Raw genomic sequence first — 13,822 nt, 5'->3', positions numbered from 1 at the left:
CCAACCTTCAAACTCTGGCGGCCAACCTAAATTCGCACCTGGGTAGATAGAAAAACTTACTAGCATTATTTATTAAAAAATTTTGCATATTATTTAATTATTTAATTTTTTAACATATTTTCAACAAAGTTTTGAATATTGTAGAATATTCTTACAAAAAATTTCAATAAAACAATTTTATTAAATAAAAATCCTTTATTCATATAAACTGTTTTTGTTAAATACCAACACTGTGTGTGATAATCGACTAAAAAGCGTTTTTTCAATAAATGCAAAGTACTTTTTTCCAAGTTAATTAATTGGAAAAGGTAAATGTAATGCATTTTCTTTTAGTGTTTTCCTTATATTTTGTGATGCAATATTGCATTGTTCCAATCTACGGTTGAAAATAATTTAATTTTCCTTTATCAAAATAGCGCCAATTTCTGGGTGTGAGACACAGCATATCACCAGTTGTAAGACGGTGTCAACACTCATCTGGGCAGCATAAAAAATACGAATTTGCAGGCATACTATTTAAATGTTGTTTTGATTTTTTTTCTAGTATTTTTGGGCATGTCAAGTGGAAAAAAGTCAATTGATTCAGAAGAAATCAATTTTAATGCTCTTGTTCAAGCTATTAAATTGTGTTTATTTGATAGTCATATTTTGGCGAATATATATTATTATTTAGTATATAATAATATATATTATTAATATATTTAATTATTTCTACTAAACATAACGTTTTATGTCAAACTTATTAAATTTTAGCAATTTTTAATGAGTGTCTCACAACTGGAGACATTTTTTTTTTGAAAAAAGCGATGTGCTCGGAAAATGTATCGTAAAATTTTTTGAGTTCATCGAAACAATATACTTTCTTTTAATAAAAGTTGCGTATTTCTGTTACCTTTCGAAAGGTGCATTTTATTTACAATTTCGTTTACCCGTTTACAATTTACGGGTCAAAAATGAAACCCGTCTCACAACTGGAGACTCTCCCCTATGTTTTGTCAAATTGAAATTATTTTTGTTCTTTACTTCTAAAAAAATTAGAAAATTATTAAACAACTGTGATTAAGAAATAGAAAATTTATTTATTTTCCATTATTTTCTTTTTGAATCACAATTTTTTTAAGAAAATTATTATTTTGTTTTAGAAAAAGAAGAAAAATATTTGCACAATTTATATTTTAATCTTATCTTTGGAACAGGATTTTCCACAAGAAATAAGACAGCCAAAAATTCAAAAATTCAAACCTTTTTTAAATTAAACAACTTATAAAAGTATTGTCGAAGACTCGGAGTGATCGATTTCTTTATGTTTTCTAATAAATTAAAGATGACCGACAGATAAAATCATTAGTTTACATTATAAGAATATTGTTACTGTAACTTTAGCAAAATTATTTTCATCATTTTAATTAAATTATTATTTTCTAGAATTTTAAATTATTTTTTATGAAAATAATAATTGAATTCCTTAAAAAATTTTATTATTTATGAAAATAATTAAATTCCTTGTGAAATTTTAATTGATTTATGAATATAATTAAATGTTTGCGCAGAATTTCAATAAAATTTTTTATAATTGAATTCTTTTGAAAAATTTTAGTAGATATTATAAAAATCATTGAATTGAGGAAAATTTTTTAAAATAATTGAAATTTTTGCCGATAATTTATTCAAATTTTTTTAAAATAATTAAATTGATTCAAAGAATTTTATCAAACTTTTTTAAAATAATTGAATTTTTTCAACAAATTTTATTAAAATTTTTAAAAATATTTGAATTCTTATGAAGAACTTTTATTAATTTTTTTGTTAAATAATTGAATTATTGCGAAAAAATTTATAAAACATTTGCAAATGATTGAATTCTTGCAAAGAATTTTATCAAAAAATTTGATAATAATTGAGTCTCTTCGAAGAATTTTATTGTTTATGAAAACAAGTGAATTATTGCGAAAAAAATTGCAAATAATTGAATTCTTGCAAAGAATTATATCAAAAAATTTGATACTAATTGAATTTCTTCGAAGAATTGTATTGTTTATGAAAATAATTGAATTCAGGAAGAATTTTATTCTACATGAATAATTTCTTTCAAGTTTTTATAATAATCCTCTTTCTTAATAATTGAAATTATGCAATTAATTCTTGAATTTTATTAAAAATTTTTAGAAAATAATTGAATTTTTTTGAAAAATTTCTTTAATTTATTGAATACAATTGAATTTTTTAATAATTGTATTGAAAATAATTAAATACCTGCGAAGAATTTTATTATTTATGAAAAATACTTTAATTCTTGCGATGAATTTTAATAATATATTTCTTTTTATATAATTGAATTCTTTTGCGAATATTTATTGAAATAGTAGATATAAAAAATAATTGAATTTTGATATTATTGAAATTAATTTAATTCTACAAAGAATTTAATTTAAATTATTTTGAAAAAAAATCGAATTGTTAAAAATTATTTCATTAAAATCTTTAAAAATTAATTTTTTTGAAAATTTTTAACCCCTTCGCTGTAAAGAGAAAAATCTATAAAGTGGGTTCAAAATGTTAAGAAATTTTTTGGCAACAAAAATTTGTATGATTCAGTACACTTAAGTTTTGGAGGTCGCTGATGACGAATCTGAAGTCAGATTTTCAAAATTCAAAATGGCGGATCCAAAATGGCGGACGTATTTTTCAGAATGCATTGGATTCGCTTAAAACTTGTTACTCGGGGGTTTTCAGGGTCGCTGATAACGAATCTGAAGTTCATTTTTAAAAATTCAAAATGGCGGATCCAATATGGCGAACATATATTTTTTAATTTCTCGGATTAGCTTGAAACTCGTTACTGTAACTAACACGCGTAATAAATAAACGAAAAGTAAACACTTAGAAGTCGGATTAATACCTATTGTTTCTCAAATCAATTTGAGTAAATTAAATCCAATGAATATTATAAATGTAGGAGTGTCCAAAATTTTAATAAGACGAATATACGATAATAAGACGATTTTATTATAGAAAAGTTGATTAATGTAAAATATCAAAACAAAAGACGATATGCCTTGTGCAAATTACATTATAAGAATAGGGAGAGTTCAGAAATTATGTCTTTATTTTGGAAAATCTCTGCTTTAATAAAAAAAGAAAGACTCAACTTAGGTTTTTATTTATTTATCATGTATTTTTAAAAAAATTCTTTTTTTTTCGTTTTTTTACGAGCGATTTCAAGCGTAACGACTAGTTTCAAGCGAATCCGATAAATTCAAAAAATACGATCGCCATATTAGATCCGTTATTTAAAATTTTTTAAAATCTAACTTCATATTCGTAATTAGCGACCTCGAAAGCCCCGTAGTAACGAGTTTTAAGGAAATCCGAGAAATTAAAAACATGTGTTCGTCATATTGGATTCGCTATTTTGAATTTAAAAAAATGGACTTTAGATTCGTTATCAGCGACCCTGAAAACCCCCGAGTAACAAGTTTCAAGCAAATCCGATAAATTCAAAAAAATACGTCCGCCATTTTGGATCCGCCATTTTGCATTTTGAAAATCTGACTTCAGATTCGTCATCATAAACCTCAAAAACCCCCGAGTAACGAGTTTCAATCGAATCCGAGAAATTAAAAAAAATATGTCTGCCATATTGGATCCGCCATTTTGAATTTTTAAAATCTGAGCTTAGATTCGTTATCAGCGACCTTGAAAACCCCCCGAGTAACAAGTTTCAAGCGAATACGATGAATTCAAAAAAATACGTCCGTCATGTTGGATCTGCCATTTTGAGTTTCGAAAATCTAACTTCATATTCCGAATCAGCGACTTTGAAAACCCCCGAGTAACAAGTTTTAAGCGAATCCGATAAATTCAAAAAAATATGTCCGCCATTTTGAATTTTGAAAATCTAACTTCATATTCGTAACCAGCGACGTCGAAAACATTTTAATATAATTGTGTGAGATATTATTTTGATATGATAATGTATGCTGCCTGAGATTTAATATAATAAAAGTATCATTCAAAATAGTCTACATTGAGCAGCCATATTGGATTTTGGTTTTTGAATTTTCGAAATTTGACTTCAGATTCGGATTCAGCGTCGAAAATACCATAAGTAACGTATGTGTGACGTAAATTTAATTGTTTTTTCTGCCTTTTATCAATTTTTTTGTATGTACGTCTATAGACGTACCTCACACTGGAAGCCCACTTTCAAATGTACGTCTATAGACGTACCATCACAGTCAAGGGGTTAAGAAAAAAAACATTTTTCGAGAAATTCCATTAACATTGTACCAAAAATAAATAAAATTCTGCGATGATTTTTATTATTTATGAAAATAATTGAATTTGTTACGGAGTAACAATTAATTTTATTTTAATTCTAACAATTTATGAAACTATGTTTTTGGAAAGAGTATGAGAAACAAAATGTTAAAACTTGTAGTAAAAACTAAATTCAAAGTAGTTGGTTGATCAAAATTCTGTTACCTGACTATCGGTTGTGACGTGGATTCTAAACGTCTACAGTACCGTCCGCAATTGTCAGTCCACCCATTTTTAAAGGAATGACAAAAATTTTTTAACATAAAATTCATGAAAACTAAAATTTTTTTTGGTTTATATTTTGAAAGACGATAAAATTTTGAAAAGAATAAGACCTTACAGAAGTCATTTGGCCAAAATTTGTAGAAGATATTCCTAAAAATCGTCATTTTCAATGTTTTACAAAAATTTAAATAACTTCTAAAATAATGAACGCTTTTTAATAATCTTAGGCTTATTTTAAAGGTCTTTTTCTACGGAATAAGAATTACTTATAGGCATTAACCTGTCATTTTTAACTTGGAATAAGCATGACGTCAAAATTAGACAAAAAAATTGGAAAAATTTGAAATCAATTTTTTGTACTAAAAACTATTCTAGAACATATAAAAAAAAATGATATGGTGTAGATTTTTCAAGAAAATTTAATAAAAATATATGTTTGAGTTTCAAAAATTATTTTTCTTTTAATAATATTATTTCAAATTTTTTGAATTTTTTTGTCCAACTTTGACGTCATGCTTACTCCAAGTTAAAAATTACAGGTTAATGCCTATAAGTAATTCTTATTCTGTAGAAAATGGTCTTTAAAATAAGCCTAAGATTATTAAAAAGCGTTCATTATTTTAGAAGTTATTCAAATTTTTGTAAAACATTGAAAATGACGATTTTTAAGAATATCTTCTACAAATTTTGGCCAAATGACTTCTGTAAGGTCTTATTCTTTTTAAAATTTTATCGTCTTTCAAAATATAAACCAAAAAAAATTTTACTTTTTATGAATTTTATGTTAAAAAATTTTTGTCATTCCTTTGAAAATGGGTGGACTGACAATTTCGGACGGTACTGTACGTCATAAGAATAATTTTACGGGACTCGCCGAAAACCTATTTTCCTTTTTTGGAACGCTTTTCTTAGTGGAATTTTCCACTAGCCTCATGGCAAGAAAACGCGTCACACGGTACATACCTCTTTTAGACCCTTTTGCACATCTGTATTAAATATGTTTTCCTCTTAATGATACTTGAACGCTAAGAAATTCTATTACTGTAACAACCGTTTTTACCTAAGTAATAAACTTTTCTAAGGCTCTGTTGCCACATTTTTCAAAAAGGGAAACAACTCAAAATATCGATGTTGCCAAATCTTATAGGAATGGGTTTGTCGTTTGAATGCATGTACTAAAGAGACAGAATAGCATTGGCCATGGTTTCAAACACATCAATCCATGAGTCTTACCGCGCATTTCTACATTTCATTTTAGAACTCTCCTGTCGAGTCAATTGACATCTAAATATGTGTATTTGAAAGTTATAAATAAATATTGTTAATTATTAATTGTCAATTTCATTGTATTTTTTACAAAGCCTAAACAAAATTTGGTCCTTCGAGCCGGATACAGTATCAAAAACTTAGTGATCAGTGATCCAAAAAACTTTAAAAAGAGAAAATTGACTTTTAACAAATTAACTTTCGCGTCCTAATTATATTTTCACTATATTTGTGACCTATACAACAAGTCATTTGAGTGGTGTTTAGTTCATAATCATCAAGGGATGTGAACGCTGTGAAGTACATCTGTAAATCTAAACAGTGTATTACTCTTTATGTACAACCATATACATAAATTCATATTAATAAGTGAGTGTTTTTACTACTAAACATTGATTCAACTTGAGGAACATAGAAGTGTCAATATTGTGTTTCAACTGTGTCTCAATACTGGAGGACGGCACGATTTGATCCAGAGGTTCCATCTTCAACGCTTGGTCCAGGGGTTATTCTTCTGCACAAAGGAAGACGTAAGTCAGAAAACTACCTACATCTCTTTCCATTCTTTTGTATCCATATTATTTTTTACTTTATTTCTACAACTTAAGCATTATTTTTTGGTAAAGAAATAAAATACAAGCATCATGACGAATGAAGAACAAATAAAAACTTTAAGAAAAGATAGAGGGGTCAAATCATACCTAACAAATCAAAGTTGTCCCTCAGTTTTCCGATTTTTGTGAAACTTAAAGAAATTGTAAAGGAATACATGCAAATAAAAATTCTAAAAAAGATTTTTGAAAATTTTAAAAATTTGGTTGTTCAGGGTTTTCAAATTTTTTTTTTTGAAATTTTGAAAACGCAATATCTCAAAGACATATGGATGGATTTTAATGATTTTTTCAGGGATTACTTATTATTTAGAAACAATTAAAATGAAAAAAATTGCAAACAATTTTTTTTTGTTTCAAATGAAAAATTTAAAAAATATTGTTTAAACAAATTTTTTGTTTATAAGCGTATCTTTAATTTTTTTCTAATAGCGATATTTTGATTCCTTAGGATTTCACGAGTATTTTGACATAAAGAAATCGATGGAGACTCTTAAACTTTCGGAAATATTGTATTTTTTGTCTTTGCGCGCAGGGCCAAAAAGCGCACTGAAGCAAAGGCTCTGTGTACAAGGTAACGGTCAAAATTACCTAATACTCGCGTAAATTTCAAACGAATTGAATTCTTTCTTTTTTAAATCAATTAATAAAATTTTATTAATAAATAAATAATAAATGAATAATATTTAAATAATAAATAATTAAATAAAAAATATAACTCGTAAATTTCAATCGAATTGAATTCTTTCTTTTTTAAATCAATTTGTAATATTTTATGAATAAATAAATAATAAGTTATTAATAAATAAACAAATAATTTGTCTGCGTAAAATAAAATAAACAAGTTAATGTAAATTAAAAAACAGTTCCTAGTAGATTATTTGACTACTTTTTAACTACTCTGATTTGTTCAACAAGTCCTACATTAAATTAAAAAACCTGTTTTAATCATCAAAAAGTAGTTAAAATAAATCAGATAAATAGAAAAATAAAAAAGTAATATATAATGGAAAAGTAACATTTTATTCGTTTACGTAAAGCGAAGACCTAGTTCGCGAATCGAGTAATTCTTTATATGAAGAGCGCGCATGCGTAGACTCGACTCGGATAACTTCGTTCAGTCTCGTGACGCAATTGCGCGTCCGGAAGAGTAGATTTGTCAAAGATGGGTTTCTAAGAGTCTCATTTTTAAATCAGCATTCGTTCGAGCTCCCTCTATGTTTGTAACAAGTGATAATTGTAGAACTAGGTGTTTTTAATAGTCTCTTTCGTAGTTAAAAACAAATTATAAATTTAAACCTAAGAAAAAAATTGAAAAGAAACGCAAAGACACTTATTTACATTTACTTAAACCTAAAAAAAACAGAAAACTCAAAACAAACAAACAAACCTTGAACCACAAAAATGACACTGAAAAACATGCAATAAAACCTGGAACTATGAAAAAGACTATTAAAAAGACCTAGTTCTACAATTATTACTTGCTACAAACATTGAGGGTGCTCGAACAAATGCTGAATTAGAAATGAGACTCTTAGAACCCCCTCTTTGACAAATCCACTCTTCCAGACGCGCAGTCGCGTTACGAGAATGAACGAAGTTATCCGAGTCGAGTCTACGCATGCGCGCTCTTCATATAAAGAATTACTCGATTCGCGAACTAGGTCTTCGTTTTACGTAAACGAATAAAATGTTACCTTTCCATTATATATTACTTTTTTATTTTTCTATTTATCTGATTTATTTTAACTACTTTTTGATGATTAAAACAGGTTTTTTAATTTAATGTAGGACTTGTTGAACAAATCAGAGTAGTTAAAAAGTAGTCAAATAATCTACTAGGAACTGTTTTTTAATTTACATTAACTTGTTTATTTTATTTTACGCAGACAAATTATTTGTTTATTTATTAATAACTTATTATTTATTTATTCATAAAATATTACAAATTGATTTAAAAAAGAAAGAATTCAATTCGATTGAAATTTACGAGTTATATTTTTTATTTAATTATTTATTATTTAAATATTATTCATTTATTATTTATTTATTGATACAATTTTATTAATTGATTTAAAAAAGAAAGAATTCAATTCGTTTGAAATTTACGCGAGTATTAGGTAATTTTGACCGTTACCTTGTACACAGAGCCTTTGCTTCAGTGCGCTTTTTGGCCCTGCGCGCAAAGACAAAAAATACAATATTTCCGAAAGTTTAAGAGTCTCCATCGATTTCTTTATGTCAAAATACTCGTGAAATCCTAAGGAATCAAAATATCGCTATTAGAAAAAAATTAAAGATACGCTTATAAACAAAAAATTTGTTTAAACAATATTTTTTAAATTTTTCATTTGAAACAAAAAAAAATTGTTTGCAATTTTTTTCATTTTAATTGTTTCTAAATAATAAGTAATCCCTGAAAAAATCATTAAAATCCATCCATATGTCTTTGAGATATTGCGTTTTCAAAATTTCAAAAAAAAAAATTTGAAAACCCTGAACAACCAAATTTTTAAAATTTTCAAAAATCTTTTTTAGAATTTTTATTTGCATGTATTCCTTTACAATTTCTTTAAGTTTCACAAAAATCGGAAAACTGAGGGACAACTTTGATTTGTTAGGTATGATTTGACTTAGAGGTAATGTTAAAAGAGCCCTTACGGCTTCGGAAAATATTCTTGCAGAAATTCACTCAGAAACGGATCTTGAGACTAATAATTTACAAGTTCGTTTAAAAAATCATTTAGCATTGTGGGATAGATTTGAAAATATTCAAACTAAAATCGACGAGTTGACTGACGAAGACGAAATGGACGCACAATTTACAGAAAGAACAGAATTTGAAAACAGATTCCATAGAATTAGTGGGTTATTACAAAGACACATTAAAAAATCTGGTAGTTCAGAAAGTAGTTCGGAAATTAGTCACGCGAATATTGGTTCTAATTCACCTAATCACATTTCGGTTGGCGACCATATTGACTCAAGAACTGCTCGAGAAGGCGATACACAATCTTTCAACATGAATCAAAATCATTTTCAAGCGCACGCACGTTTCGAGCTTCCTAAAATCCAAACTCCTACCTTTCAAGGGAGTTTCGACACCTGGCTTACCTTCCATGATTTCTTCAAATCCATGTGTCACGATAATCAATCTATACCACTTATCCAAAAGTTTCATTATCTCAAAGCTTGCTTGACCGGAGAAGCGGCCAAAGTTATTTCTTCGCTCGAATCCACTGCTAATAATTATGAAGTGGCGTGGACTCTTTTAAAAGAACGTTTCGACAATCGAAAATTTATAGTTGAAAGCCATGTAATGCTTTATTTGATCTACCCAGTGTATCAAAAGAAGTATCGATTCGGGTATTATTAGATAATTTTCAAAAACGCTATCGAGCATTACGAGCTCTCGAACAACCCGTCGAACAATGGGACACTCCCCTGATTCATATTTTGCGTATGAAACTTAATAATTACAATCGAGAGAAATGGGAAGAATCGGTTGGCAGTACTCAGCTTCCAACTCTTAAAAAAATGATTAATTTTTTAGAGCAACGCGCTTTAATTGAGGGTACTCAAATGATGTCTAAGGCACATGACTCAAAGGGTCATGCGAAAGGTTCAACAAAAGGTTCAACTTGTTTAACCACTACAATTCAAAACGAAAAATCGAAATTTAAACTTTCATGCCAAATCTACGAGAAACCTCACATGCTGTATAGTTGTCAACAATTTCAAAATTTATCCCCAAAAGAGCGATATAAAATAGTCAAAAAATCTTTAATCTGTTTCCATTGTTTCTTTTCGAATCATAAAACTATTGAATGTAGGAAAGGAGGTTGTCATAAGTGTCACAAAAACATCATACATTGTTGCATTTAGAAAAAGAAAAGGTTGAAGAAGTTAAAGAAACTTCTTCTACAACAACTGCTCTTGTTAATTTCGAAGACAAAAGGTCGTCTCAAGTCATTTTAGGGACAGCAATCATAGATATTTTAGATATTTTAGATATTTTAGATTCAGCAAATGTATCGTCAGATATTAATAGCTGAAAATGACAGATTATTTCAAAAAATATTGTGGCGATTTTCACCAGAAGAACCTATACAAATTTATATTATCAACACTGTTACTTTCGGAACTTCATGTGCACCTTATCTTGCAATTTGTACTCTTCATCAACTTGCTGATGATGAAGAAAATACTTTTCCACTCGCATCGAAAATTTTAAAACGAGATTTCAATGTCGATGATCTTCTGACCGGCTCTCAAACCTTTCAAGGTGCATTGCAACTCAGAAATGATTTAATTCAATTATTGGAAAAAGGAGGTTTTAATCTTAGAAAATGGGCTTCTAATCATCCTGACTTGTGCTCAATTTTTTTAAATCATCCATCAGATATTTAAATGTCATTGGATCTTAGCAATACCATTAGAACATTAGGGTTGTTTTGGGATCCAAAGTCCGATTCAATAAAGTATACTGTTCATCAAAACGATTCGAAAGAGATTTATACAAAACGAAGTATCTTATCTCAGTGTTCGAAATTATTTGATCCTTTAGGTCTACTGGGACCAGTCGTTATCATTCGAAAAATTCTGATTCAGCAATTATGGAAATTGCAATTAGACTGGGATGAAGAAGTCCCACCTGATATTGTACACTTTTGGAAAGAATACACAAATCAATTACCATCTCTTAACAAGATTAATTTCCCTAGGTTTGTAGGTATTGAAAATTCAGTTGAATTGCAATTGCACGGGTTTTGTGATGCAAGCGAGAAGGCTTATAGTGCATGTATGTATCTTCGTTCAACTGACTCACAAGGGCGTCACTATAGTAAACTTATATGTGCAAAATCATGAGTTGCTCCTTTAAAAGTAATTTCCTTACCTAGACTTGAACTATGCTCAGCTGTCTTACTAATAAAATTATTAGTTTCAACTGAAAAGGCTATGCAATTGCCTCTTCAAAAACGATTGCTCTGGACCGATTCAAGCATTGTTTTAAATTGGATTAACACTGCACCTCATAAATGAAAAACATTTGTAGCGAATCGAATCACAGACATTCAAACCTCAACCAACACAAGAGAATGAAAACACGTTCCTACTAAGGAAAATCCCGCAGATTTTATTTCACGCGGTCAAGGTTCAGAAAATTTTCTAAACAATACCATGTGGGCTACTGGTCCTGACTGGTTAATTAAAGACGAAAAAACATGGCCACAATTAGAGTTTCAGATCCTTGAAATTCCTGATCTGAAGCCGGCTCAACCGATGTTTTTAGGTATGATTGCGCAATTCTCTACTGATTTGTTAAAACGGTACAGTAATGTGAAAAAATTACAGCGCGTCATTGGATATTGTCAACGATTTATTACCTCTTGCAAACTTAAAAATTCAGAAGATAGAGAAAAAGAAATCCTCACCCCTCGCGAACTCGAAAATTCTATGACTATAGTAAAATGGGTACAAGCAGAAACATTTCCTAATGAAATACAAAGTTTAACTAAAAATGAACCCTTATCCAAAAAAAGTTCTCTCATTCACCTCAATCCTTTTTTAAGTGAAGGCATCATTAAAGTGGGGGGAAGATTGAGTAATGCCATGATTCCGGAATCTCAAAAACATCCCATTGTGCTACCGAAAAGTCACCCGGTAACAAAACTTATTATTCAAAATGAACATGTAAAGAGAATGCATGCAGGGGTTAGCGCTACATTGTATGGGGTTCGAGAATCATATTGGCCGATAGACGGTAGAAATACAACGCGCCACATCATAAGAAAATGCATAAAGTGTTTTCGAGCGAAACCGCGAGAATCAAATTACATAATGGGAAATTTGCCCAAAAATCGAGTATCGTTTTCTCGACCGTTTCTAAATGTTGGTGTAGATTTTTGTGGTCCATTTTACACAAAAGAATTATGACTCAGAAATCGAACCAAAATTAAAACTTATGTATTGGTCTTTGTTTGTTTTGCAACAAAAGCTGTACATTTAGAATTAGTAAATGATCTATCAACCGAAGCATTCATTTCATGTCTCAAACGATTCTTCTCTCGAAGAGGAGTGTCAAAAACAATTCAATCCGATAATGGTACTAATTTCGTCGGAGCTGATAACGAATTAAAGAAATTGTTTGAAGAAATCGATTCCACAATCAAAAATAAAACAGTGCAAAATTATCTTGCAAGTAAAAGTATTACTTGGACATTCAATCCTCCCAGGGCTCCACATTTTGGTGGGCTTTGGGAAGCAGCTGTTAAATCATTTAAAAAACATTTTACACGAACAGCTGGTGCGTCACTTCTTTCATATGAGCAATTGCATACATACGTTGTAGAGATTGATGCAATACTAAACTCTCGCCCTTTAACCGCATTATTCTCTGATCCAAATGATTTTACTCCATTATCTCCTGCTCATTTTCTGATTGGTAGTTCAATGACAAGCATTCCACAAGAAGATCTTCGCAGTTTACCAATTGGTCGTCTCAGCGCATGGCAAATTATACAGCAAATGCGACATCACTTTTGGAATCGTTGGCATCACGAATATTTAAACGAAATGATTTCCAGAAGTAAATGGCAGTCATCCACCAATCAGGATGATATCACTATGGGGACAATGGTCGTTATAAAGGATGACAATTTACCACCAATGAAGTGGTCTCTTGGAAGAATTGTCGACACACAACTCCAATTCGGAGTTCAACGGGGACGTATAAAAGAGCATTGAAAAACTTGTATCCAATTCCAATCGATTAAAAGTTCAACTTTAACATTGTTGTTATTATGAATTGACTGACAAAATGGAGATATTTTTTGTAACATTTAATAAGTAATCAATTTACGTCATTTAATATTTAATGTAATTAAAATTGATATGCAGTGTGAATGAACATTATTATTTTTCTTGAACTTATATCGTTCAAAGGGGTCGGCATGTTACGGAGTAACAATTAATTTTATTTTAATTCTAACAATTTATGAAACTATGTTTTTGGAAAGAGTATGAGAAACGAAATGTTAAAACTTGTAGTAAAAACTAAATTCAAAGTAGTTGGTTGATGAAAATTCTGTTATCTGATTATCGGTACATACCTCTTTTAGACCCTTTTGCACATCTGTATTAAATATGTTTTCCTCTTAATGATATTTGAACGCTAAGAAATTCTATTACTGTAACAACCGTTTTTACCTAAGTAATAAACTTTTCTAAGGCTCTGTTGCCACATTTTTCAAAAAGGGAAAAAACTCAAAATATTGAAGTTGCCAAATCTTATAGGAATGGGTTTGTCGTTTGAATGCATGTACTAAAGCGACAGAATAGCATTGGCTATGGTTTCAAACACATCAATCCATGAGTCTTACCGCGCATTTCTACATTTC

The 13,822-nt window shown here is 29.2% G+C and overlaps 1 protein-coding gene across 1 annotated transcript; it reads left to right on the top strand.

Moving 5' to 3' along the window:
* Positions 1-11,603: 11,603 nt before the first annotated feature.
* Positions 11,604-13,169, top strand: LOC122507559. Its single transcript, XM_043620345.1, has 2 exons — positions 11,604-12,186; positions 12,421-13,169. Exons 1-2 carry the CDS (start codon positions 11,604-11,606, stop codon positions 13,167-13,169), a joined length of 1,332 nt encoding a protein of 443 aa, XP_043476280.1.
* Positions 13,170-13,822: the final 653 nt, after the last annotated feature.

The sequence above is a fragment of the Leptopilina heterotoma genome, unplaced genomic scaffold (assembly GCF_015476425.1).
Source record: "Leptopilina heterotoma isolate Lh14 unplaced genomic scaffold, ASM1547642v1 Lhet_472, whole genome shotgun sequence".
Taxonomy (NCBI): Eukaryota; Metazoa; Arthropoda; class Insecta; order Hymenoptera; family Figitidae; genus Leptopilina; species Leptopilina heterotoma.
The sequence above is the reverse complement of the archived record's forward strand: the minus strand, read 5'-3'. Positions and strand labels throughout refer to the sequence as shown.

Bases quoted from the DNA above. Each gene is read 5' to 3' on its own strand.
- LOC122507559 (XM_043620345.1), top strand. From the start codon at position 11,604: ATGTGGGCTACTGGTCCTGACTGGTTAATTAAAGACGAAAAAACATGG. The intron at 12,187-12,420 runs GTAGAAATACAA...TTGCAACAAAAG, and splicing joins ATCATATTGGCCGATAGACG to CTGTACATTTAGAATTAGTA.